General features: G+C 45.2%; 2 protein-coding genes across 4 annotated transcripts; one reads left to right on the top strand and one right to left on the bottom strand.

Annotated features, from left to right (window-relative positions):
* Positions 1–71: 71 nt before the first annotated feature.
* Positions 72–17,761, bottom strand: HAUS1 (HAUS augmin like complex subunit 1). 3 transcript variants are annotated; one of them, XM_033011129.2, is made up of 11 exons: positions 17,610–17,761; positions 17,149–17,379; positions 16,523–16,704; positions 9,611–9,785; positions 8,902–9,037; positions 7,107–7,241; positions 6,025–6,148; positions 5,179–5,244; positions 3,392–3,463; positions 1,456–1,503; positions 72–376 (listed from the first exon to the last, which is right to left on the bottom strand). In XM_033011129.2, the coding sequence occupies exons 4-11, from the start codon at positions 9,642–9,644 to the stop codon at positions 293–295; spliced, it is 699 nt and encodes a 232-aa protein (XP_032867020.1). In that variant the 5' UTR covers positions 9,645–9,785; positions 16,523–16,704; positions 17,149–17,379; positions 17,610–17,761; the 3' UTR covers positions 72–292. The 3 variants fall into 3 exon arrangements, with proteins under 3 accessions (XP_032867020.1, XP_032867021.1, XP_032867017.1); XM_033011130.2 differs by lacking the exon at positions 17,149–17,379; XM_033011126.1 differs by lacking the exons at positions 16,523–16,704; positions 17,149–17,379; positions 17,610–17,761 and adding an exon at positions 12,020–12,085.
* Positions 17,762–17,826: 65 nt separating this feature from the next.
* Positions 17,827–25,550, top strand: ATP5F1A (ATP synthase F1 subunit alpha). Its single transcript, XM_042804470.1, has 12 exons — positions 17,827–17,997; positions 19,044–19,122; positions 20,244–20,413; positions 21,223–21,396; positions 21,477–21,643; positions 21,788–21,936; positions 22,876–23,027; positions 23,158–23,382; positions 23,471–23,578; positions 24,137–24,281; positions 24,469–24,619; positions 25,350–25,550. The coding sequence occupies exons 1-12, from the start codon at positions 17,938–17,940 to the stop codon at positions 25,429–25,431; spliced, it is 1,662 nt and encodes a 553-aa protein (XP_042660404.1). The 5' UTR covers positions 17,827–17,937; the 3' UTR covers positions 25,432–25,550.
* The last annotated feature ends 1,847 nt before the right edge of the window (positions 25,551–27,397 follow it).

Consider the following 27,397-nt stretch of genomic DNA (forward strand, 5'->3'; position numbering starts at 1 on the left):
GGTAAAGGTGCCTTGGAAGGCCAGTTACAGGTGTGTATCACATAAGGAAAAAGAACTGATACAGAAACCAGTACGCTTGGGGGTTATTTTATGAAAAATAGGTGATGTTTACAAATACAAGACTACATGAACCCCTTAAAAAGGGCATGCTTGCTGAAAGGTCACAAGTGTACCATCCAACAACAAGAAGAGTAAGGCAGAAAGCTCCAGAATTACAACAAAAATTCCAAAATGTTTTAGTAGTGCAAATAAACAGAAAATAGAAGGGAAATCTTCTTCCATGCAGGTCACTTCAGGTGGACCAGGGTTTACAGGGCTTCATCATCTCAAGAACCAGCTGATCAACCTCCTTTGAGAACTCTGCCTCCACGACATTCTAGCAGGAGAGAAAAGCAAGAGGAATCAGTGACCATGAAACAGTTTTCTTCCGCTCCTGTTAGACAAACATATCTATGATGATCTAACCTTGGGATATTATTAGCACTGATTAATCCAAATATTGAATTGGAAGGTCTCACTACTGCAAACAACGCTCTCTAGTAGTGTCTCTACTCTCTGTAGACAAACTTCAGAGTTCTCTGTGTTGTCTACTATCTGTATACAACTTCAGAGAAATTTCCAAATGAAGGGCTAAACAAGCTAAGTTGCCTTTATACTGTGTCCCAATGTGATATTAGACACCTTCAAGCTTAACAGGTACTCTCCAGAGGTGAGTATTCTGACCTGGTAAAAGCCTCAATACTCTCAAATAGCTGTGATTCTTTGATCACAGTTCTAAGGCTTACCATTGACTACCTTGTGTTTTGTCTGTGAGGAAGCAGACAGTAGCCCAGAGAAATAAACACAGGTTTTATGCTCAAACATGGTCCAACTCACTGAGGAAAGCTACATATGAACTTCCCAAACAGCTTCATAGGGATATTTCCCAACAACTATACCTGCAGATTACACAAACATGGATGAAATGGGCATTATATTTATAGGGGAAGGTCCCCATTGCAGTCTTCAAGGCAGCTGTTAAATAAAATATGGGCCTGAGAGCCCTCAGTGTTCAGAAGCAGTAAGAAAGGTTGCAAGACCAATAAGATGCAACACAGCTGAGTGAATAAATAATCTGACAGGCGAAGCAGTAAGAAAGTTTGCAAGACCAATAAGATGCAACACAGCTGAGTGAATAAATAATCTGACAGGTGAAGCAGACAAAGTCCAAAGGGATACAGACACCTAATCCCCACTGATATCATTATTCCTAACTGCCTCTGTAGCTTATATATTCCTCCATCAGTTCCTCCTACCAAAATACACGGCTTCTGTCTTACCAGAGCAAAATTTCCCACTAGAGATCATTAAGACTATAATCTAAAATAGATAAATCCACAACCAATTAATATATATAGCTTGTTTTGGAATGACAGCACTCATTTAAATATCTGTGAAAGACAAAACAACTCTTACCAATTCCCGTTTTAATTCTTCAATCTTCACTCGTGCAAGGGAAGGATTCTAGTGAGAGAAAATGGCATAAAAATCAGTATTTCAGCTGGAAACACAGAGTCCCTGCATCACTGCAAGTCTAATGATGTGCCACAGGGGAATTCAGGGATAATTAAATCAGTTTTGTGTACACCATTTACATGCAAAAGGTACTGGCATTAAAAGCCTAGTATCATTTTGGTTTGAGCAATCACATATTTTTCAAAAGTCTGGTATGGCCTAAAGTCTAAAAAACCTATCAGTTTTGGCACTTTTCCAAACCTACCGATCAAGGAACTGGATTTCAAACATATCCATGCATGAATTTTCCAAAGCACAATAGGCTTGCAAGGATAAACCTTTCTCCCTCCTTCTGCCTGCACCAGAAGTGAGGCACCAGGGCTCTCCCCGTCTCTACTGACAGCAAGATGAGGCGAAGGTGGAATTGGGAGAACCTAATCCAATCAAAATGTCCTGTTTTGCTTGAGGAAAGGAGGCAGCTGCCTTTTGGAATGTGACGGACTTAAAACAGAAACAGCCCCACACCTCTCCCTTCATCCTTTACTTCTAGGAGGGAGATAGCAGGAGGAGGCAGGAACTCAATGGAAGGGCTAAAGAGGTAGAGGTAAGTGTGGCCCAGCAGACAGGTCCCTAGTTCATAATATGAGAGACATGATTAATTACAGAGTGTTTATGTGATTTTGGACAAGATCCTTCCTTTCTCTGAACCTCTATGCCCCATTTATAACAATTGGAATAAATCCTTTTCACCTGTTACAGAGAAATGTCTGAGGCTAGCTCTATTAAAGGCTGTGGGGTGCTCAGATGAGGTAACAGGGGCCATATCAAGCAACTCAACTACAAAACTGTAAACTAGACAGTTACAGCACTGTTTAATAAAACTAAAACCCATTCAATTATTCACACTCCAGCTTTTGCCATTTATTCCCTGAGTGACATAAAAGTCTTTAATACTTACCTGTAAAAGCAATTGCAATCTTCCAAAGGAAATTGGAAATACTTGGGTTTAGCAGTTCCAATTATCACAGGTGGAAGTGAACAGACATCACACAAAGACAAGGCTTTCTGTTTCATGGACTAAAGCCTTGTATATCCACGATTTCTTTAAGCCACTATAAAGTCGTTCACAAAATTACCCAAAACTGAAACAGTCTTTTGTAACATGTGTTCAAATTAGAAGAGAGTAAAACGATTTTTATAAAAAAGTTGCTTCCCACAGCAGTCTGATAGTTAACTCCTAGCACAGGGACCAATAGTGACAGTCGCCAAAATATAAAGTGAAGAAAAGATACACAGACAGCGGCTTTCAAAACTGCAATTTAGTCACCTAAATGAGAAGCCTGTGTTTTCAGAGAGCTAAGTACCCAGCACCTTCAAGAGAAATCAAATAAAATGATGGAGCAGCTAATACTCTAATACTCACACAAGCCAGAGTACTTGTTTAGGGGACAACACCTACATTTGGCTATTTTTTCATAATCATTAAAATCTTGCTCAGAGCCCCAACTTCTGCACAATGTGCTGTGTCCACCACATTGATAGCCTGATGACAGGTATAGCTAATATACTGAAATCTCAAAAAAATTGTTATATTAAGAAATTATATTTTCTTCCACAGTTCTTTGTCTAATTTCTAGCTAATTCACCTTGATACTGAGTTCATACAGCAAATTTGTGCACTGTTAGAAAAATGTTTGCCTGGTAAGCATACTTAATTTCTTGCATTTGATTAACAGATAGCCTTCTGTTTAAGTAAAGTCTTCTGTTCACACTGCTAACAGACCTGTAGGACATCTACCTGTCCAACAAAACCATCACAACAATATCCTTCACATTCTGAAGTCCATTAAAATTAATCTGTCAGCAAATACAATAGAACAGTAGAAAAAATAATTACAGGAGTTAAATCTAGGTAGGACTTCAGTTTATGCTTCAAAGGCGCAAGTTCCTTCTGCAGTTCTCCGAGATTCTGTGAAGAGAACAAGGCAAATTATATTTTATAGTCTTACTTGTAGAAGTGATGTTAATCAGTGAAATAGATCCACAATTACCTATAGCATTTCAGAATTCACAGATGTTGCTGACTGCTTTCATGACCTTTCTTAAAACCCATGGAAAACTAAAGATCTGCTATTCATTGAGTTATCAGTCAGTCAAAACCAGTTCAAATTTTACACAGAGGTATCAATTAATTTTAATTTGCACTGAAGACATATTTAGGTATCTTTTCATTTTACCTCCCTGAAAGGAGAGGGGATTTAAAATGAGAATCCACCAAAGGACTGCCACTGTCAACCTTGCTGTGGGCTGGAGAACTGAGCCCCAAGGAAGGGGACACATTCTCATGCCTATGGCTTCTAAGTGAAAACAGTTCTGCGGACGCAGCAGCAAAAAGACCTCCCTTTCACTTCCATGGCTTTATTTATTCTGTTAACAAGGGGAAATAATTTCTCTCTGGGGCTGAAAATTGAGGACCTTCCACAGTCCTCAATTCTTTTGAAGTAAAAAAAAAAAATGTACTCTGAATTAAGTAATTTGTGCTGCTCAATACACTGAACTCCTGGCAAAGCAGACACAGAAATGTCAGGGAGTCAAACCTGGCCTTACGCCCAGGCTCTAGAAGATGACACGTCTAGAAAACTGTCTATGACTTTTTGTATGTAAAATTTCAGCAGAAATTATTTTTGGTTAGTACCCTTTCGAAACACTGTGTAATGTAAACATTGCCACCCAGTGCTGGTTCATGAGAACGACAACATAAAAATTAGGAAATCTATTTTCACTGTTCAACTTAACATGTAGAAAAAGCTAGCAAAAGAAATGGGGAGAAAGATTAAGTTTTCACTAAAGTAATAACAAATTATATTAAAGCGTGGTGAGTGCAAACAGAACAACACAAACACATGTTATATGTATACAAATGCTTCAGCACAGAGGTGGAGAATCTATAGCTATTAACTCAAGAAATGTGATTTTTCCTTTAACAAATTATCCCTCTGGGCTTACAATACACCTGAAAAACGTTAAAGACACAAGAAAAAAAAGCACACAGTTATTCAGAATTTGGGTTTCACTTGGCCTTCTACCCTTGCTCTGGAGTGTCTGAAAGCAGGTGTATTTCACACAAACTAGAAAGAATCACCTGGGACATTATAACAAGTAATTGCAATACACAGGTAGCCACATAACAGGATACAGTCCACAGAATATCCATGCTGTTTCTAACATGGATCACAGAGAGGAGGCAGATCACGGGCTGCCAGTATTCCTTCTGTGCCAGGGAATTTACTCCATGAAAAATCTCTAGGCTATATTCCCAATTACAGAGGCAGAAATAGAAGAGAGTGAAAAACAAAAGGCAACAAAAATAAGGTTTCCAATTGTTCCTCTCAATCAGTCTAGAAGGAAAGCTTCTTCGCAATTCCAAAATAAGCCCACATCTAACCCTGAAGAAAAGGTACCACTTCAGCACCCATAGATGCTTCTCAGTTTCTAGGAGAGACAAACCCATCCAACATACCTCAGTTCAGAGGTATTTATTTACAGGATTTTTATTTGTGTTTCTTTTTACCATTAATATTTGTCCAGGTAACCAAACAGCAAACTACATTTCCTGAAACCACCCAACGAACAAGCCCGGTCTGTAGCACTGTAAAAACATCCATCTTGTACCAAAAGACCCACCTCAGACAGGCTCAAAAGTGACGTATGTGTCAGTGAATTGTCCAACCCCGTGGCAATAAGCTGCTCCTACAAACAGGAAAGGGTTAATTCATAACTGACCACAAAATGTAACAGGGAGGAGAAAGATTTAATATTTCTTTGGGTTTGGATCCAAACAGACAAACAAGAATGCAGTTTGTCAACAGAAACATGTGCTATTTGAACCACAGGTATAGCTGGTATATGGAATCAGTTGATACTAAAATTTATATCAATAATAACAAGTCTTTCCAGAAAACTACTGGGAGAAAACCACATGCAAGGCTGGGAAGAGGCTTCTCAGTAAAATGTCATCAACTCTAACACAACGTTTTCCATCTCATATTTGTCAAGGTATTTGACAGCATCAAAGTGTGAAATGAAGCATTCACATGTCCTTCCTCATGTAGCAAAGGTGAAGAAGATAGTACAACTTCTGCCTTCTGTGTTTAATAATCCCTTCATTTAAAAAAATGGCTGTATTCAGAATTTTGATACACAATTTACCTCAGTGAATCAGCTGCTCTACTGGTAGCCGTCTGTATAATCTTATATGACAGCACTTCACAGTAAGTACAAGGCAGTCTGAGCTAATACAGTTCTCAGTGTAAGCGTTCTTGCATTGATCATAGGATGTCCTGGGGAGAGACCATGAATACAGCAAGAACAACTGAAGTGTAGTAACATGTTGTCCTGTTAGGCCAGGGGTCCTCAGTCCTGGAGTTTAGGAAGCTCCTGGGATGTCTCTGTAACTACAGTTTTGGGCCTGACCAACCATGACTGTGCCATCCTGTCACATCACTTTGTTAGAAAATTCCTTCCATCTACCTTAGTAGTCTTGATTCCTCTTTTGATATCTGTAGATTTCTCTATCAGGAACTTCAATTTCTGGGATTGGATGCCAGTTTTGGCATTTTCTCTTTCCATAAATGCCTCTGTTTTTTTAATATCCCTTAAAAAAATACAGAAAGAAACAAACTTTTACATTCAAAGAGATACCACTATACAAATACTCCTTAACTCCTCAAGCTAAACCCCGTAATACAACCAACACGAGAAAGAAGAAAATGGATAAAAACTTGCATCTCCCTGTAAAATTTCCCAGTGGAATCATCCACTGCTACATCCAGAGCCCCAAAGGCCAGAGGAAAAAAAGGCAAAGGGGAAATCCATCTGCAAAAAAGCAAAGAGTCCTCTGCGTAATTCCCTAAATCAGCTAGAGACCTGTTACACAAGCTAAACCTAAGTTCCCAGAGAGGGGCCATGGCAAACCTGCACAAAGTACACAAGTTTGGTATGTTATCTTTGGTATAAGCAATGCCACAATTACTGCTTTAAAAGACAAAAAGCAGAAAATACTTAGACTGGAAGGGTGCTGTGGAGATCATCTGGCCCAATCCCCACTCAAAGCAGGGGTGGATCCTGCTATGCTTGGAAAAGCACCTCAGATTACACCCTCCACAGAACAGATTTGATACCAGTTTTTCTTTTAACTTTTTTTTTTTTTAAGTCTCTCACACACTGGTTAAAGGAAATTCTTACCTGAGAACAGTTTTTGTTTTGCCTGACTCCTTTACTCTGATTGCAGAGCCCATTCTAAGTGTGGTAAGAAAACCAGGTTTGCCTTCAAGCTCAGACAAAGGCAACTGGTGGAACATGCTAGCCCATATCTGAAAACTGCTTGTAGATTAATTTTTGTTTAAAATAATGGAATTGATGGTAGCCCAAATCTCTTTTCACTACTGAATGTGTCTGTAGCACATAGCTTTTGAAACATACTTCCAAATACTGTGAATCAGAGAAAACCCTGAAAGTTGTTATTCTTGTTAGTTGCCACAATCAGTGTTCCACATGGCAGAGACCAGCAGCAGTATTGCTTACATCTTCCCCTTTTCTCATCCATTACTTACTCCTTTAATCGCTTTTCCAGCATTAGCGCTGTAGCTATTTTGGATTTCATGTGGGACAATTTCAGTTCCATTTTTCTGTTTTTCAATTCTGTTTCATACAGCTCCAAATTCATATCATTTATGGCACAGAAGAAGCTGGTGAAAAGAGAGATTAAGCGAGAATGCTCAGGGGTCAGCTCTTCTGAAATTCAGAATTATTATTATTTTCTCCACACTTTACACAAATGACATTTTTTTTTTCTCATATTATGATACATCAGATAACTGCCAGCTATTTTAAAGGAGGAAAGTAAAATAAGTCATTAAGGGTATTTGCTTCCCTTCACTAACAAAGATTTCATCTGGAGGGGGAAACAGCCCAGCAATCTGAGTAGGAGGCAGTGAACAAGACCTGGCATTGTAGTGAACATAGCCACTGGGTTTGACATGATCAGATGCTCCACTCCTGGCTTGCCAGATTGCCTTTCAGAGAAACTGAAAACGCACATCCCCAAAACATGCCCAGCAGTATTTCAGTCTCTTCTTGTCCTGGTTTTGGCTGGGATTTAGCAATTTTTTTTTTTTATTTCCTTCTTAGTAGCTAGAACAGTGCTGTGTTTTGGATTCTGTATGGGATTTGATATGAGAAAAACGTTGATAATGTAGTGATGTTTTTAGCTGTTGCTAAGAAATCAAGGACTTCTCAACTTCCCATGTCTTGCTAGTGCACAGATACACAAGCTGGGAGGGAGCACGGCCAGAGCAATGGACCAAAATTGGCCAACTGAATATTCCACATTATATAGCATCATGCTCAGTATATAGATGTATAGATACATAGTATATAAATTGATTGAGAAACTCACTATGGCTTCTAGGATGGTGGTTTCAGGATTCTCTTTTCTCCGGAATCGCTAGCTGGGAAAATGGGCTGGGCATCAGTCAGCAGGTGATGAACAATCACATTGTGCATTACTTGTTTGTATTTTCTATTATTATTATCATCTTATTTTATTTAAATTATTAAATTTTTTTAATCTCAATCTATGAGTGTCCTTACCCTTTTCCCTCCAATCCTCTCCCTGATTCGCTGGGGTGGGGGAGGGTGAGTGAGCAGCTTATGTGGTGTCATGCTATCAGACGGGTTTAAACCATGACATTTCTTCCCAAATGGTTCAAAGCTGCTTGTGCCACCAGCTCAGGAGAAGAGCTGTAAGAGCCAAGCTCCTGAACACATAAAAATTGGATTCCAAGTCAGATTTTTGGCCCTTTCTTACTGCCAGTGCTCAGTACAAACCTGCTGTGTTATGGATCAAAGCCAGGCTAGGGAGAAAGGCCCAGGATGATCAGACTAACAGCTGCCATTTCTCTGTGGCTAAGGAAGTCTCCTTACGTTTGCTGAGGCCAAAGAAGAGAGGCAATAATGAAGATCTGAGACTGGAAGGTCAGTTACAGTTCCCCAGTCCTTGCCTAAGCAGTATGAAACCTGCTCTGGCTTGAGCTACCTGGCACAACAGTCTGAGTGGCAGTCTCCTGAAACTGCTGACCTCAAAAGCACCGGCAAAAAAAAAAAAAAAAAAAAATAGATTTAACTCTGTCTGAGACACTTCTTAGGCCTCAGAGACTTCCTTTGCTGGGATAATCAAGTTAGAGCTTTGTGCTCAGTTCCTCTGTCCTCCAAAGCTGCCCAAGAGGTGCAAAAGAAGATAGCTAAGTAATATTCCTGGTGTGAAAGTCAAGTCTGAAACCACGGAATTGAAAAAATAGAGAGGAACAGAACAGACCATCACCCCTGATGCACAGTGGGAAGAATTACCTGGTAAGAGAAGTGTCCTTTGTTTCAAGTGTCATTGCGCTGTTTACCAGGACATTGAGGTACCTCGTGCCTTTACTGGACAGACTGAATGGGGAAATATTCAGGCCTTTTTCAAGAATGTGCCATAGGTGGTTAACTGGAAAACAAATACAACCCAAAATCGTAATTTTAAAATATTATTGTTATTTTAAGGCCTAGGTGGGACTCTTTTAACATGTGTGTTAAATACATATTATGGTGCCCTGAACCACTCATTTGCTCCCAAAAAACGATATCACTCACTCTAAACTGCTCAAGCACAATTTAATCACCTCACTGTTGTTTCAGATTCCTCAAGTGCTTTCCTTAACAGTGGATTAGCACCACTCAGACTCTTAAATCAGATGTACGGTTGCTTCCCTCTCTATCCAGCCAGTGGTTCAATGCTGTGCTACTCAGCCCAGCAGGCTAGGAGGTTTTAACAATTAATCTGCTTGTCCATATTTACAGTCTGATCAAGATAGCTTAAAGAACTGGTCTTGACCAACCTTATGTCACTGTAAATTTTGCTAAAAGGAAGGCATGGGACGCATTGTAGTAAAAGCTGCACCAGAACAAACACTTAGTTCACTCCAGTTATTCTATGTGTATATAAGATTTTAACAAAATCTTCAGGGTCACTAAGAAAAACTAACTTCGATGGAACTGAGAACTGGAGCTTCAAACTCACCTTTTGCTTGATATTCTCTTGCCCTCATCTTCATATCCTCTATCAGGATAGAAACATCCCTGTCTCGACCTTCGTTGTATTCTGCAAGCTCATACAAGATACCAACTGTCCTTTTATTCACTTCATACGGTGGAATAGGGTCATTCCCATGTATTTTCTTTAGCCATAGAGTAACCTGCCAAAGAAGGGAAAAAGAGAATAAGCGGTGAAGTGAAGTGACAGAAAATAGCTGATAGATGTGAGAAATATAAAGTGATGCAAGCTCTGAGTTCCTGAGCAATAACTCCTACTACCTCAGTCGAGGCCTGGGTGGAAAAACGGGAAACAACTTTTGTCTCTTATTCAAACACCCTCCGTAATATAGAAAGCCATTTCCCTTTTATTCTCCCTCATTTCTCTGGACACCTGATTATTTCCATGTGATAAAAGCTTATCTTTTTATTTGCATGAACTGCTGTTTGCTATAAACACACTAATGAACCAAGAGATCTTAAAGGGGTATCTGGGCAGCTGGTAAAAACTGCATTAAAGCAGTGTGGAATAAAACTGCCCAAACCATGATCACTGGGAACAGACTCCATAGGCTAGTGGAGGAGAAAGTGTGCAAGCATGAGCCCTGCAGAGTACAGTTTTTACCATGGAAAAGAAGGTCAGAAATGGGCAAGAGATCAATGCAGTGCTCTCAAGTGATATGGAAAGATTAGACTGTGACTGATAATAATTGAACACATAGTAGTTCAACACTGAGATAATAAATTCTTGGCTAAGGCTGTCTAAGCAACCCTTATAACTTAAAAAGACATTTGTTTCTAACACGTCCTTCTTTATGCTTCCAACATATTAGCATCTCAACTATGTACACTACACAGCAAGCATCACTTTGAACTATTCTGCAGAGAAAGCCATCAAGCCCTTAGAAGTATAGAGAACTAGTTCTGTGTAGATGAAAAATAACACCAAAAGAAAGCCAAATTTATGAACAAAGGATGAATTACACGTTCAGTGTCTCACCACCCTCATATTAAAGATTTTCTTATACGTAATCTAAATCTCCCCTCTTTCAATTTAAAACTATCACCCCTCATCCTGTCCCCATCTCCCTGATCCAGAGTCCCCCCCCACCTCTCCTGCCCCCCCTTTAAGCCCTGGGAGGCCGCTCGAAGGGCTCCCCGGAGCCTTCTCTTCTCCAGGCTGAACCCCCCCAACTCTCTCAGCCCGGCCCCCCAGGGGAGCTGCTCCAGCCCCCCCAGCATCTCCGTGGCCTCCTCTGGCCCCACTCGAGCAGCTCCGGGTCCTTCTGCTGTTGGGGGCCCCCGAGCTGGCCCCAGCACTGCAGGGGGGTCTCCCCAGAGCGGAGCAGAGGGGGACAATCCCCCCCCTGGCCCTGCTGCCCCCCCTGCTCTGGCTGCAGCCCAGGGCACGGGTGGGTTCTGGGCTGCCAGCGCACGGGGCTGGCTCACGGGCAGTTTTCCCCCCCCCAGCACCCCCAGCCCCTCTCCTCGGGGCTGCTCTCCAGCCGCCCCTCGAGGGCCCAGCCTGGGTTTGTGCTGGGGATTGCCCCGGCCCCCGGGCAGGACCTTGCCCTTGGCCTTGTTGAACCCCAGGAGGTTTGCCCGGGCCCCCCTCTCCAGCCTGCCCAGGTCCCTCTGGATGCCACCCCTGCCCTCAGCGTGCCCCCCACCACACAGCTCGGTGCTGTCGGGGAACTTGCTGAGGGGGCATCGATCCCACGATTCACGTCACCAGCGAAGATGTTCAACAGCTTCATTCCCAATACCAACGCCTAGAGGAACATCACTCTCTCCAGTTACAAAGATGTGAAATGCAAAAACACCAGGCACCCAAGATGTTCATAATCTAGCACCCTAAACCAGTTGTGAGCTTATACTTAAAGGTCAGTGAACTTGGGGTGTTATCTAGTAGGTAGTGCTGAGCAAACATTGCTGCGCACCCCAGCCAGTGACCACGCCTTGCCTGCCTCCCAGAGCTCAAAGGAGCAAGAAAGTGACATGAGCTCCTTTCGACTCTTAAACCACGCACGTCCGACCGCCAGGCAGGCAGGGCGACAACAGCCAGGGCCCGGCAAAACCTTTAACGCAACCTCTCGGGTGCCTCGTGTAGAAGGACTGAGGGAGGCACTCTCGGGAGAGAGGGACGGGGGCTCTGACAACGCGCCGGTGCCTCACCCGCCCCAAGGCGGGAAGCACAGCAGCCGCCGCGCCCGCCCCACTAGGCCCTGGGCCGGGCTGGAGGGGAAGGGGATCCCCCGGGCGGGTGTGGGGCAGCGGGGCACTGCCTGAGGTGGCCCCAGGATGGGACACTGCCTCCTCCTCCTCCTCCTCCTCCTCCTCCTCCTCCTCCTCCTCCTCCCCCCGCTCCCCAAAACCCCCGAACCAGCCGCGCCGTTACCCGCCGCAGCTTCCTCTCCAGTTCAAACTCCATCTCCTCCCGCCTCAATCCCGGCGACCCCCGCGCGCCGCGGGGCCTCATGGGATTTATAGGTCAGGGGCGGGACACCCCACCCCACCCCACCCCCCCCGCTCCCGCAGGACCCCAGTTTCTCGGCTTTAAATTCTTGAAACACGGAAAATTATTTTAAAAATCAATTCAACTAGCTGCAGTGATCGCTTTTGCCAAAGAGGATTCAAATGCTCTGAAGTGTTTCAGAAGAATGTGTTTCCCCCTATACCCAGTACTTCCAAAAAAATGTCTTGAATCAGTAAAATAATTTCAGGGGATCTCTCTTTTTTTTTTTTTTTTTTTTTTTTTTTTTTTTGGTGGAATTGTGTGTTTCGTGTATTTCATGCATACAAAGATATATAAAACCCTTAATCAAGAAGGCGTGAATTATACTAGAAGTTCAAGGGTAAAAATTGACATCCAAATAGTTTGTATACAATTTCTTACATAAATTCATGTAAAAATTTGTACTCTGTGTCAGAAAATACACCATAAAAACACATCTTCTGCACCAAACTCTTCATTACCAAGGAAACACATTTCTTCAGCGACATAGCAAAAGTACAAAGACACGAGACTCAAATGTAAACCAATTTTTTTTTTTTAGGCCATTTTAAATTATTCAAACTGATTACTGAAATTGAGGCACGGAATCATGACTTTACAACCAGTAAGGTTATAAAGTAGGTATGTTTATTCAGCGCTGGGCGCATGGGGGAATAATTTCCTCCAAATGCGTGCACCCCAGGAGCTACAAGGGGCTCCCTTTTATTGTATAAAATGTTACATATTCATTATCTATCCTAATACATACGCATCACTACTCTGAGGACAGGGAGGGAATATTACAATTAGTTCTGAGAAATCATTAACATAGCCCCCCACCCCAAATTCCTCCCGTCACACTTGGGCAGTGCTCCCTGGTGGTCGTGGGCAGGGGTCTGCAGATGAAGGCCCGTAGTCTTCTTCACTGTGTTCGCTAGCTGACCCTTACTTCTGCCCAAACTCAGTCCTGTAGTCCCGGACACCTTGTCCTTCAAATCTGGGCTAATTTGCAGCTGCTTTGTCTCTATGGCTCAGTGGTTTTAGTTCCCCTCTTACCTCATGGACAAGAGATACCAGAGATGGCCCATCCTGTCTTCCTTCCATTCAATCACAAGGGAGTTACCTTCCTTTGATAGGGCCCATCAATGGCCCATCTTGTTCTTTCTCATTCCACTGCAAGGGAGTTACCATCCTTTGAGGGACGGAGGCCATCTGGGGAGCATCCCAAGAAGGGGGGGGCTATCGGGTTAGTGTGAGCATCCCCTGAAAAGGGGGGAGGCTATCAGGTTAGTGTTTCCTCAGATCAAAATAATCTGCAGGAGAAACACTGCTGAAGCACCGTGTCTGACACAACACGTGCCAGAACAGTTGAAGGCTTTTCACTTTTCAATGCCCAGAAAGGCCTGTTGGGGATCTGCGCTTCCCTACCCGCAATGGATTACCACGGGGACATGATCACACCCCGCCGCAATGGGGTCCCCTCGGAGTGTCGGCCGAGGAACGACAATCACCCCGATGCGGCTACATGTCGTCCCCCTTTATCGCCCGAATCCCTTGGTTATATCCTTTGCACAGCAAGCACCCGCTGTTCACGCGCCCCACACCCCTTGATTATTGGTCATAAGCAACTTATCACGCACCCAAAGGGAAACTGTGATAGGCAAGCATCTTGCTGTTTGATGCATATTTGTGCTTAGCTTAGCCAGATACATAGCTGGGAAAATTCCTCATTTATCTTTACTCAACAGATACAGTTCCTCACAAAACAGCCCTTCAAGGTCATTCTCATAACACAGGTGTTGTTAGCAGTCTGATCTCAGGCCTGGAGTGTCCAAACCTTGCAACAAGATATCGTGGCCATTCTCTGCCAGAAATTCTTCTACATATCGCCCTTTTTCTTTTTGGACAATCCAGACTTGATTCATGACCTTTGTCAGCCCTTTTCATATACATGAAATACAAAGACAGACAGCTAAAAATATAAGCAGACAGTAAATAAGCAAGCGAAGGCCTTCTCTTAATAAGCTAGCTAACCATCCACTGATTCCAAGACGTTGCTATGGTCGCTGATTTAAATCAAGTGTTAGAAACACATCATATCCTGTTGACCCAAAACCCGCGTCTCCTCGAATGTCGGAAGGGCCCTCTGGAAGTGATTGATGCAAGGGATGTTTTGACTCTAAAGCAACAATTTGAGCAATTTTACTACCTTTTGGAACGGTTACCGGTGGTTGCAATGCATATGCCATAATTTGGATTTGACCTGTGTAATCCGCATCAATGACACCAGGGAGCACAACAACGCCCTGCTTTCCCATGGACCATCGACCAATTAATAACCCACCCACTGGGGAATCTCCAGAAAACAAAGGTCCATATGCTGTGGTTGCTATAAGTGTCACAGAAGTACTGGTTAATGTGGTCTCTACTGCTGTTGTCGCATCTGCTCCGAGGCTTCCTGGGGTCGCTGGTGTGTGGTTGAGTAGGAAACCTGGGGGGCTGAGACCTGGACTTGTGTCATCGCGTGAGGTCCCTTCGCGCTGCGCCTGCTGTTTCCCAACTTTCTGCAGGCCATAGCTGCATGAGTGTCTGTATTGCAGGTACGGCACCAAACAGGCTTGGTGCATCTATGTTTCCAATGACCTGTCTCACCACAACGATAGCATGCGCCCGTGGTCTGACTACTTTTAGCCAGCTGCCTCTTTGGCCACCCTCCACTACTTCTCAACGCAGCAGCCATTGCCGTTAATGGCTGATGAAAAGTTTCCTTCATGGCTGCTGAGAAAGCTGCAGCTTGGTTCGATTGCTCAGCCCGAGATGTTAACAGTAACATGTCATCTACCCCCCATCCTTGCGAGAGTGTGGCTATTAGGTGCTTGATGGTTGCATTACTATTGTCAAAAGCTAGTGTGCAGAACAACTGGGTCTGCATGCCCTCAGTGAGTTCTGGAGCATCTTTCAACACCACATGGAGTTGGTCAACGAATTGGCTAAATGGTTCAGTGGCCCCCTGTCGCACCGTTACATACAAGATGGTGCTTTCTTCTTATCTGGTACTGCTAACAATGCACGATGAGCCAATGATTGTGACTGCTGGTGGACCAGAGTCGGCAGAGCTAATTGGGCAGCTGTTGTCAAATATTGTCCGTCCCCAATTAGCATCTGAGCTGTCACTCCATAGAGTGCATCTCCCTGTCGTTGGGGAACACTGGTTTCTGCTACCGCTAGTCTCTTCCACTCTCTTTCCCCGATGGTGATAGAAGCAGTGATGCTATCTGGTTACTATCATTTGGACATAAAACATCAGCTGTAAAAATGAACTGTATAATGTTTCTCGCTGCCTCAGATTGTAGCCCATAAATCACAGTTTGTTTGGCCTGGTTCAAGATCTTCCAATCATGGGGTTCCCAATTAGGTCCCCCATTTTTTGTCACTACTGGGCAGGCCAACGCCCCAGCAGCATGCCAGTCCCCTTCTAACAAGGCATCACAAATCGCCCCACTCCATCGGGACTGAGCTAAAAGCAGAGCTGGTTCTGGTAAGGGTGACGGGAGTGGGTATAGCGGGGCTGACGGCAGCGCTTCCTTTTCTTGTAATTGTAAATGCAGAGTTCTGTTCTGTAGCTTAACTGCTGTAATTTTCTTTCAAGTCCTTGGACTCTGTCACTGTCCTTTCCCGATGTGTGACCCTCTCGCTTTAATTCGGACAGAGCCGCCGTCTGACTCTCAGCCAGACGCTGACGCGCCGTCAGGGCCGGAACCATCCGAAGGGCGGGGGGGGGGGGGGGCAGGCGGAGTTTGGGGCGGCACGCCGCTCCCCCCTGGCGGGAGGGGTCAGGTGGGCCCGTCTCCTCGGCTCGCGGCGGCGCTACTTCCGGGTTCTTGCCCGGCGCTGCACCGCGTTCCGCGGGCACTGCCCCTTGTTCTCCCGCGCCGCCGGATTTCTCTGCCGCTTCTTGCGCGGTGGAGCAAACAATACTTGGTGACATGCCCTTAATAGAGTGGAGCAGCTGATTAACCCCGAAGAAGGTGGCTAATCGTGAGGGACGATTGGTTTCGGCAGGGACCGGTGGAGATGGTACAGCGCCGACAGCCGCCATAGCAGCAGCAGCAGCTACTTTCTTTTCTGCTGGCATCTCCCCCAGAGCTTTTATGATCGTTCGCCAGACCACCCCTTGCTGTCGTGCTTCACTGCCTTTATTGCCTCCAGTGATACTCTCGTCCCACAATAAATCACCTACTTCGCGCCACTCCTGTTGGCTAAATATTAGTGAGGGGTGACCCATTCTGTCCCGTTTTCTAGCCCACTTAACCAGATCGTGGACATCTCCTTCCTTTAGCCTCTTGCCTCTCCTAGCATGCTAAGGAGCAAGTCTTATTACCGCGTCCGTTTCCATCGCGGACTTACCTCCAGCAAGGGTCAGTCGGCCAGCTGACTGGTTGCTAGCGTCTTTTCCTACTGCAGCAACTCTCTTGCCCCCAACTCTCCGGCTCCCAAACTGGATCCGTCGTCCAATGCTGCGGAGACTTCCCATATTTAAACGCCAGACTTCAGACACCTCATCACAGTCCTAGTCTTCTACAGGGTCCCTGTTCGGGCGCCAGACGCAACAGGGCCCCTCGGAGTGTCGGCCGAGGAACAACAATCACACCGATGCGGCTACATGTTGTTGCCACTTTATCGCCCGAATCCCTTGCTTATATCCTTCGCAAAGCAAGCACCCGCTGCTCACGTGCCCCATACCCCTTAATTATTGGTCATAAGCAACTTACCACACACCCAAAGGGAAACTGTGATAGGCAAGCATCTTGCTGTTTGCTGCATATTTGTGCTTAGCTTAGCCAGATACATAGCTGGGAAAATTCCTCATTTATCTTTACTCAACAGATACAGTTCCTCACAAAACAGCCCTTCAAGGTCATTCTCATAACACAGGTGTTGTTAGCAGTCTGATCTCAGGCCTGGAGTGTCCAAACCTTGCAACAAGATATCGTGGCCATTCTCCATCAGAAATTCTTCTACACCCCACTTACCCCAGCTGTGGCATTTTCTCCCTGACAGACCAAATCCTGTCTCCCACAGGCGACCTGCTGCCCAGTGCGCTGTCCCCACAGGGTTAGGCCTTGGATCAGAGCGTGGAGAAAACCCTGGAAGCACAACGGCCTCTCACAGCGAGATTCCCCAGAGCTCGTGGCGCTGCTGCCCCATCACCTCTTATGGCACAAGTGGGGCCAGCTTTTGTATTTCATGCAGTTATCAGTGGGCTGCGTAATAAATAAATAAATAAAAATTTAAGCGCCTCATCAGCATTCACCGCACACTGCCTCTGTTCTACCCCCGCTTCCAAGGCGTGAGAGGCCAGCACTCCCCTGACGCTTTCCTTCGGCCACCACCCGCTGCTACAGCGGGGGGCGGGCAGGAAGGCGAGCATCCCCCAGCTCCCAGAAAAGAAAAGGCGACATCTTGCCCCTCACTGCTGCCCCTCACACCTCACCGCCTCACGCCGCCGCTGCCCGCCCAAAGATATTCTAAGAGCACCTTCCGCAGCAGGGTATTTTTCTAAAATCTCCGTTTAAATTTTTTTTTTTTTTTAAATTATTATTTTTATATAGCTCTCTACCCGCCCTCACGCCGCCGAGGCGCAGGGGCGGGCGGCACGGCTGAGGCGGCACTTCCGCTCCGTGGGCGTGGCCTCGCCGCCCAAAAGGGGCGGAGCGCGCCGCCGCCATTTTGTGGGGAGAGCGCCGGGCCGGCAGCCGCCTGCTGTTCGCTTCACTCTCCTCCCGGAGCGTCCCGCCGCCGCCGCCGCCGCCGCCGCCGCCATGCTGTCCGCCCGCGTCGCTGCCGCCCTCGCCCGCTCCCTGCCGCGGCGGGCCGGCCTGGTGAGCGCCTTGTTCTTTCCCTGGGGCGAGAGGGGAGGAGGATACGCGCCGCCGCCGCCATCTTGTGGCCCGCGGTGACATTGAGGGGCCGCGGGCTCCCGCCGTCGGGAGCCTTGGGACAGCGGGGGTGGTGGGGGGGGGTGCGCGGGGGGCACTCGCCTCAGCGCAGGGCGATGGCGGGGGCCGACCCTTTGCTGAGAAGCGGGGGTGCCCTCCCCTGGGAGGTTGGAGGGCTTTTGGGGCGCGGCGTGCCCTTCTGCTTGGGGTGCGGGTTGGCGCAGCTGGGGCTCGGGGTCGTGTCTGAAGGCTGCTGGGTCGTAGTCAGGGTTAGGCATTTGAGCTGCGAGGCTGTGCCAGGTGCCGTTTTTTCCCCCGCTGTTCGTGGGGAGGACAAGGGTGCGAAGATCTGTCAGGGCCCTCTCCCCGCCGTTGTCCCTTGTGAAGGTGAATGGAGGAGAGGCCTGACCAGGCTTTCAGAGAAATAGCGTTAACGCTGCATAGTGCTGCAGTGGGCTTGGGATATAGGATTATAGGTTTTGAATGCACTCATTATCCCAGATTTTTTTTTTTTTTTTAATTTTTGCTATTGTATACGTTATTGTCATACTTCGGAAATTCTGCAGTTAGATTTTTATTGGAAAGGCCAACCCTTAGAAAATGGCGTCTTATTTAATTGCTTGTGCAGAACCACGAGAGGTGCACGGATTCCTTTACGCCCCGAGGTTACGATGTTTAGCGCAGAGGTGGCAAACGAAAGGAGGTGTTGGTTTGGGAGCTGCTGCGGTGCTGTGATGGTGACATCAGTGCAATGCAGAAAAATGCAGCGAATAATTTAGAGCAATCTCCTTTACCATCTGTACTTGCTTAATAGTGCTGGACTTGGTTCCATAACCACAGCTTGTGACTGGAGTGCTGTGAAGCTCACTCAAAACTGAGACACATTAAATGGATAAGCTCATGATCAAGAATTTCACTGTGTTTTCTCTTAATACTTGTTTGAATGATTGAGAAAATCTCACTGTTACTGAAACAATTACTTGTTTTAGATTTCCAGAAACACCCTGGGTGCAGCATTTATTGCTACAAGAAATATTCATGCCTCCAAAACATGCTTTCAGAAAACTGGTGAGTCTGAGAAAGGTCTTTGTATGAGAGTGTGATTTAAGAACTTGCTCTGTCAGACAAAAGGGCATTTGAATATGGAGTGTGAGGGGTATGTGTGTTAGTTGACAAAACACTTGACGTTTATGTCCTGGCAGTATTTAACGGTTAACTATCTCTTGCACAGTCACTTCCAGAGAACTTCACTTTAATAACTACTCAAATTATGCTTAAATCAAAGGAGTAGTGACATGTTAGTTGGCTTACACACCTTACCTGCTTCACGAGGATTCAATTCAGTCTTCAACTCCTGAAGAATTATTTAAAAAAGAAGGGTCTCAAATTCCAGTTTCCTGTCTTGTTTGTAACAGTGTGGAAGAGCGGATGACTTTGCTGGGCCTGGTGGTGTTTGACCTTGTGTCCTTGAGTATAAATTTTTTGCTGCCAACATCATGGTGTTTAGAGAAGGCAGCGGCACTGCATAGCTCTATTTTTCGTAGTGATTCATGTACAATTTCTGAAGTGGTTTAAGGGTGATTAAAAGTATTATTAGGAAATAACAGTTTCACAATGTTAATTACTGTTTCCTAGCTGAGGAAATAAAAAAGCTGTTGAAGGTACAATGCAGAACAAATGTGAGGAAGATAGAGAATACATTTTTAGAGCTTATATCAAATAAATTGCTCCTTAAATGTAATTGAGTTCCTTTAAATATATTGAGATCTTGGATTACAAATCAGTTGACAGGGTATTTTGATGTCTCCGGTCTCAGTAAATGTTCTGCAAGTGGAGCTAGCATGTCTGTTCTGAGCTAAGAGTATTGGTTTAATCTAATTGCTTTACAGGAGGAGCAATTGCTAATAATCTAGGACATAATGAAGGAAACTGATAACTAAATAGCCAACAGTGTTTTGGTCAAAGCTGGATTGTTATGATGAGTTGAAGCTGCTTTTATTGTCTGTGAATACAGAAACAATTCATCTTTACAGAAGCGGAAATTTATCTTATGCATCCTATATAAGGGAGAGTGTTGCTTGCTGGACCTTGTGACATACCTGAGGAAGGGTATCTTGGCTTGTGAATTGAAGGCTGAATTCATACTGTGCCTTAATGTGCTAAATCTGGTTTGAAACACCTCTTTCCAGGTACTGCAGAGGTATCCTCTATTCTTGAGGAACGTATTTTGGGAGCTGACACATCTGCTGAACTTGAGGAGACTGGCCGTGTGCTCTCGATTGGTGATGGTATTGCCCGTGTGTATGGCCTAAGAAATGTCCAAGCAGAAGAAATGGTTGAATTCTCCTCTGGACTGAAGGTAAGCTTTCACTGAAGCAGTTTGTTTTGCCTAGAGATATAAAGAAGACTTCTTTGAGAACAACATGAGACTACACTTGGAGGTACCCGTATGGACCTTTTACAGACTTCATTGCAACCTCGATACGTAGTAACAAGTTGAAATAATACTACAAAAACTAATTATTCTTTGAATTTGTAACACCTTGCTTTCAGTATCAGTATCTGGTTCTTGGCCAGCATCTGAGTTTTATTTGTCTTCATCTAGGAAGTACAAGAACTAATGGGCAATTGGATTTTGTTTTCTTTGGCTTCAGGCTGGCTTTTCTGTTTACTGTTGAATAACAAATAGCTTCTTGGCTCCAATAGAGTGTGCAGTTTGGTGGCTTCCTATAGTCCTAAGAGTAGACGAGTTAAAAAGCTGTCCGACTGTTCTGAGAGTAATGCAACAGCTTTTGCAGTATTTTTAATGACCAAATTTGCCTTAAGCAGAGCAGCAGACAGTGTTTTTCCCTTGGCCAATTCTTAGTCAAGAAATGTTGTATTTGAACCCTGCGTATCCTTTCTGTTTTGGAGAGATAAATGACTGAACACTAGACTGCTGCAAGTATAGTTATGTAGTATGCTGAAGGCTTAGGCAGGTTGTTTAACCAGTATGGAAGAACATACGTGCATTGTACATAAAAGCAGAACATTGATTTCTTATAAATAAGATTGAGGTAGATTATGTTGGATATTGTACACATAGAATAATCACGTTGGTATTAAACTGTCAAAATTTTTGTAAATGTTGGTATGAATTTTCTTAGGATGATGTGATTTTTGTTCTAGGGTATGTCCTTGAATTTGGAGCCCGACAATGTTGGTGTTGTCGTGTTTGGTAATGACAGACTGATCAAGGAAGGGGATGTTGTGAAGAGGACTGGTGCCATTGTGGATGTTCCAGTTGGGGAAGAGCTGCTGGGCCGTGTTGTAGATGCCCTGGGCAATCCAATTGATGGGAAGGTAAGTGTAACTAGGTGTGTACTACCTCTGCTTTTATCTATGTGATGCACACTGCAACAGTTTTTTTCCTGTCTTTTAAGGGTCCTATTACATCTAAGGCACGTAGAAGAGTTGGCTTAAAGGCCCCTGGGATCATTCCCAGAATTTCTGTGCGTGAACCTATGCAGACTGGTATTAAGGCTGTGGACAGCTTGGTGCCAATTGGTCGTGGCCAGCGTGAGCTGATCATTGGTGACAGGCAGACCGGGTAAGTTAAATGCCCAAGCTAAAAATATTTCCTTAAACAGAGACTTGGGTACAGCATGTGCTGATGTCCAAAGTGGAACACAGAACTGTGTAGAGGTTGGGAGAACTGTAGACAGCTTAGCTCACCAACCTCTGTCTTACACAGGAAAACTTCAATTGCAATTGACACAATAATCAATCAGAAACGATTTAATGATGGAACAGATGAGAAAAAGAAGCTGTACTGTATCTATGTTGCAATTGGCCAGAAGAGATCTACTGTTGCTCAGCTGGTGAAGAGGCTCACTGATGCAGGTACAGATTTTTGAAGATTGTTGAGCTTGGCCACTAGTGACACCCTGTTCTCATTATAATGCTAAATACTACTAATGATGTAATGATCTCCTGGCTGCATGTATAGACAGAATTATTGTCTTACTGAATGAGTGATCTACTTGCTTTTGTGTACAAGAAATCTTTCTAGGTATCTGGGAAATAAAACCTCCTTTTTGTTACATCATATTAAAAGACCAGTACAAGGCCTGAAAACTGAATTGATTCTGGAAAAGTCAGTCTGTTTTTTTTTCAGCATAGTTGAGAGCTTCCTCTTGGCAGTCGGGCAGGCCTGATGACAGGCTATGGGCTACAAGTATTTATGGACTTGGCATTTTTTTATATGTGTACAAGTCAATAGTGAACAGCAGTTGCAAGTTCAGTGGAGAGACTTTACTGCCCAAATGTAAGGGATTAAATGATAGCATTTTTTCAGAAACTGTCCTCATTGACTCGAGTTGCATATGTAACAGCTTGCAGGAGATCAGGCACCTTACCTTTTGCCTGCTGGTCAGAGTCACACCTAGCAGGAAAATAAGCCCATAGTAAAGACATTAATTTTTTGGTACTGTGAAAGAAAGGGCAGTATCTCCTTGCAGAAGCTAGGAAATCACAGACGCTTTAAGGCTGAGTTACTGCTAGAACCAAAGTGTATCTTACAGGAAGCTTAAACTTAATTTTAAATGAGAAAGACATCTCTAATGTTAGACATTAGGTGCCACAAACTTGCTCTTGAAACTTCTTGAGTTAATTGATCTGATGGATGTGTTAATCTAGTATGGTGTTATTTCACGTAACAATGTAGTGATGCTGCCTGGGCTTGCTTCAGCAACTAGCACTGCACGTGCGTGTTGTATTCACTGATTACGGACATGATGAGGTCATATACTCAGTGGTGTGTGTGTCTTCAATTCTTTCCAGATGCCATGAAGTACACTATTGTGGTGTCTGCCACAGCATCCGATGCAGCACCCCTTCAGTATCTGGCTCCCTATTCAGGCTGCTCCATGGGGGAATACTTCAGAGACAATGGGAAACATGCGTTAATCATCTATGATGACTTATCCAAACAGGTCAGGAAATGTTGTTTATAGGCCTTATAGTCTAGTACTGGTGTTTGTAGCTGCAAGATCACCTCAGGTTTAGAAATTTAAAATTTTAAGTGAGGTACTGAAGTCTGAAAGCTTTCTTTATACCATGCAGGCTGTTGCCTATCGTCAGATGTCTCTGCTGCTGCGTCGTCCACCTGGTCGTGAAGCTTACCCAGGTGATGTGTTCTACCTGCACTCTCGTCTGCTGGAGAGAGCAGCCAAAATGAACGATTCCTTTGGAGGTGGCTCTCTGACTGCCTTGCCTGTCATTGAAACTCAGGCTGGTGACGTCTCTGCTTACATTCCAACCAATGTCATCTCCATCACTGATGGACAGGTGGGACATCTTCACATGCCAGTACTTCCGGGTAACATCTCCTAGGAGGTGTTCAGATACCAAGATAATAAACCGATTTTTCCTACAGATCTTCTTGGAAACTGAATTGTTCTACAAAGGTATCCGTCCAGCCATCAATGTTGGTCTGTCTGTGTCTCGTGTGGGTTCAGCTGCTCAGACCAGGGCTATGAAGCAGGTAAGCATGAAACTGATGATCTTGTCTCACTAGAGACAAGTAGTTTGCAGGCTTTTCAACCCATTTCACTTTAAAGAATTGTAACTAGGGTGAGAATAAAGCTTTGTGTTCCTTAGCATTACAAAAGAAATTACAAAAGAACAAACTTGGGGGATCTTTTTGATATTTCCATTGCCTGCTGAGAGAGAGGGTAGAGAAAGGAAAATAGTGTCTGCATAAAGATGTAGAACTGTTAAGTTTCAGTATGCTGAACTGGGTACTGATCTACCTAGAAATAGAGGATGCTCTCTTAACCCTGTGCTTTTAGTCCAGTTATGGAATTAGAGAGGTTTAATACTAACTGTCACCATTTTAGGGAGGAATGGGATGCTTACGTTAAAAGGCCAAGCAGGCGGTGGGATTTTTAGCAATGCCTATAATTGTCAGAATCTTGAGATTGACTTGGCTGGTACACAGGACACAGTTGACTTGTGACAACTGTCAGCTGAAGATAACCTGCAAACTACTAGGCTCATTTAAAAGGTGGTCAGGCTCAGTCTGCCCTGTCTTGTGTTGTAGGTGGCAGGTACCATGAAGCTGGAATTGGCTCAGTATCGTGAAGTAGCTGCCTTTGCTCAATTTGGGTCTGATCTGGATGCTGCCACACAACAGCTGCTGAACCGTGGTGTACGTCTGACAGAGCTTCTCAAACAAGGACAGTATGGTGAGTGCCTTGGATGTAACGAGGCTGCATTTCCCATTAGTCTCTTGTGCTAACAAGGTTAGCCTGTGTGGCTGCAGTACTTGAACCATGTTGCATGTGTGCAGTTGATCGTCAGAGGAGGACTCTGTAGTACTGGTGTGTGCTGATGTAGATGTTACCAACGGCATGGATGCTTGCTTTTCTGCAGTTCCCATGGCTATTGAGGAACAAGTTGCAGTCATCTATGCTGGCGTAAGAGGTCACTTGGACAAGCTGGAGCCCGGCAAAATCACGAAATTTGAGAGCGCTTTCCTAGCTCATGTGCTGAGTCAGCACCAGGCCCTCCTCTCCACAATCAGGTATGCTGATTTATCTTACTTCATCCCAAGGGTATTGTCTTGATGGCTGGAGCGCAGATGATGGTCGCTGAACTGTTAATTTAGTGTATCCTAGAATGTCGGGACTTAAGCTACTTGTACCACAACTGGAGGCTAAATCAGCCTTTCTACCGTCCTTACACTTGCCAGAGCTCAGCTTTATGTCTTCAGTTTCTACTTAAGAAATCCAGTTGATGCTTAGAATGAACCTACTCGCCTAACTCTCTAATCTGATACGGAAATAAATCACTTTGTCTAGTCAGTTCCCATGTTTTTGTCAGCTTTTGACTTCCAGTGCTGTGCGTTAAGTGCTGCTCGCTGCCTTCCGTGCTGCTGAGTGGGCCGATGGGGACTGAGAATTTCCATAGTCCTGTTCTGCCAGCTGGCCCTGGCTTGTTCTGTCACGAGACACATCACGTGCCTTCCATCTGAGGCACAGCTCTGTAGAGGGTAGACTCTTGTTGAACTACGTACAGCTGCTTTGAAAGTATTTGTTAATAAACCTTAGTTCTTAGAATTAATTTTAACAGAAGGGGTGTCTCATTGTTTTCAGAGGTATAGCTTCATGCATCAAACAGAAATGTGTTAATTCATTTGATAATTTTGTTAGAAATTGGAAGGTTTGATGTGAAGTTTTTTTTTCTTTGGCTTAGTCAGTGATCGATCATATATCTATTCCTGCATCAGAAGTTTAACTAAACTCTTTCAACAGGACTGAAGGGAAGATCTCTGACCAGACAGAAGCAAAGCTGAAGGAAATAGTCACAAGTTTCCTGGCTACTTTTGAGTCATAAACTCAAAAGTTCAACCAGACCAAGCTGTTGTGATCCCGTGCTCCAGCTCCATCAAAGACTTAAAATTATGTGCGACTTGAATGTACAGATCTGCGAGAATAAAGATTTCCATGTAAAAAGGCTTCTATATTCATTTCTGAATTACTGCTGCTTGAGCAGCACATGCCTGTAAAACCACAGAGTTAAATTCCCCTGGGCACGTGCTTACTAAAGGAATGCTGAAAAATCGTGGGGTGTCTTATCTGTGGGGTGGATGAAACTCCCCTTGCAAGAAGGAGTAGGTACCAGTCAGAGCCTGTGGCTGAGGATGCAGCTCCCATCGTGCCAGAGCTCTTGGTTGTGCGGTTTGTCCCTTCCGCGAGGCAGCTGATCTCGGGGGAGGGCAAACAAGTGGGGAAGCAGTTCACGCTGTCCCGTCACGGGTGGTAACTAGTTGGACTGCAGGGCCTTCTGTAACAGTCCGGTGCTGCGGCAGCGTGTTGCTCAGACTTGCTGCGAACCCATCCTGGTGCCTGGCTCTCAGCACACGAGCGTGACTCTCCTTGTGTCTTGGGACAACCGCACGTGCGGCTGCTGAAGCCGTAGCCACCAGAGATTTAAACGCCACCATCCTCTGCTCGACTCCAGTTCTGCGGTTGTTAGTAACCTGGGGGCAGGTTATGTACCAGGGCACCTGTTCCGTTGCCTGGCTTGGTGCGTGCTGCGCGAGGTACGGGATCCCCGTGTTTAGAACTTGTGTCTGGGATGCGGGGAAGTTCAAAGTCCCGTCGCTTTGTGTGGTGCGTTCAGCCTTACAGGGTACGGCGGAACTCGGTCCCTAATCCTGGGTGCGCCGCTGCCCCACGGTTACCTGTGATCGGCACTGCTGTTGAGGCCGTTCGCGCTGTCCCCAGTCAACTTCCTTCATCCTGCCTCCAAACCTGCTGTGTTACGAACAGCTGGAAACATTTCATCTCAGCCTTTCACACAGCTCCAGGCTGGCAAGCTGCTTTGTTCGTGGCTTGAAGTTCTTTGCGAGTGGGAGCTCTGGCTTCTGCAGGACAGGAAAAAAAAAAAAAAAACAAAACGTTTTTAGTCCACAAGTGTTGGACACCTTTCTGGGAAGGGCTGGTGTGTTGGAGGAGCGCTGCAGTCCTGGAGGAGGGCTTCCTGTGGAGTTCCTTTTGTCTTTCACCAACCCTTGTACACAGCTCCAGCACGTGTGCCTGGGGGCCTTCGCAGGCGTGACGGAATGCTGGGGTGGAGCCTTTGTCTCCGGTGCCCTGCCCCGCTTGTCCCTTCCACCTCTGTTCTTGCAGAGTGACTAAACCCCAGTTACTTGTTGGTGTTGCTGTGTCATGTTGTACTCGCATGCTGCTGTAGTTAGGAAGCACCAAGCTCAGGGGCGTCCTAGTCCAAAATTGCAGAGATGTATTCTGGTAACGAATTCCAAAACTTGTGATTTCTGCCCTGCTGCTGCTGTGAGGCAGGAAGGCGGTAATACCCGCACTGTGTGGTAAATACAGGCAGAAGGGCGGTGGGGCTGGTTTTGAAGGGTCAGTCGCAAGTCCCGAGGTGCTGTGGGGTGCCCTGTCTGTGGGGTTGTCGTGGTTTAGGCCTGGTTGGCAGCCAACCACAATGCAGCAGCTCTCTCTCCCTTCCCCTCCAGCAATGAGAAGGGACAGAGAGCCAGGCTTGGGGTTCAAGGTAGGACTGGGATGGGGGAAAATCCCCCTTTTATGATCACGAGCAAAAGGCAGACTCGTTAGGGGAAGAAAAAAAGAACATACATTTATTACAGACACTAACAACACATAACAGAGCAGGACAGTGAGAAGCATTACTACATCTTGAGAACACCTTCCCCCCACCCCTCCCTTCTTCCCGGGCTCAGCTCTGCTCCCGATATCTCTACCTCCTCCCCCAGTGGCGCAGGGGCAGGGAATGGGGGGTGCAGTCAGCGCTGCCACTTCCCTTCATCTTCAGT

Source organism: Tyto alba, unplaced genomic scaffold, assembly GCF_018691265.1.
Source record: "Tyto alba isolate M040663 unplaced genomic scaffold, T.alba_DEE_v4.0 Super-Scaffold_42, whole genome shotgun sequence".
In the NCBI taxonomy this organism is placed as follows: domain Eukaryota; kingdom Metazoa; phylum Chordata; class Aves; order Strigiformes; family Tytonidae; genus Tyto; species Tyto alba.

What these genes read in the sequence shown, in the direction of transcription:
- HAUS1 (XM_033011126.1), bottom strand. Translation starts at nt 12,052, where the DNA reads ATGGAGTTTGAACTGGAGAGGAAGCTGCGGCGG. An exon ending in AAGGACACTTCTCTTACCAG is followed by an intron (nt 7,242 to 8,901) that starts GTAATTCTTCCC and finishes TCTTTTCACCAG; the next exon opens with CTTCTTCTGTGCCATAAATG. An exon ending in CTGGAAAAGCGATTAAAGGA is followed by an intron (nt 6,149 to 7,106) that starts GTAAGTAATGGA and finishes TATTTTTTTAAG; the next exon opens with GGATATTAAAAAAACAGAGG.
- ATP5F1A (XM_042804470.1), top strand. Translation starts at nt 17,938, where the DNA reads ATGCTGTCCGCCCGCGTCGCTGCCGCCCTCGCCCGCTCCCTGCCGCGG. An exon ending in TGCCGCGGCGGGCCGGCCTG is followed by an intron (nt 17,998 to 19,043) that starts GTGAGCGCCTTG and finishes TACTTGTTTTAG; the next exon opens with ATTTCCAGAAACACCCTGGG. An exon ending in ATTGGTGACAGGCAGACCGG is followed by an intron (nt 21,644 to 21,787) that starts GTAAGTTAAATG and finishes TGTCTTACACAG; the next exon opens with GAAAACTTCAATTGCAATTG.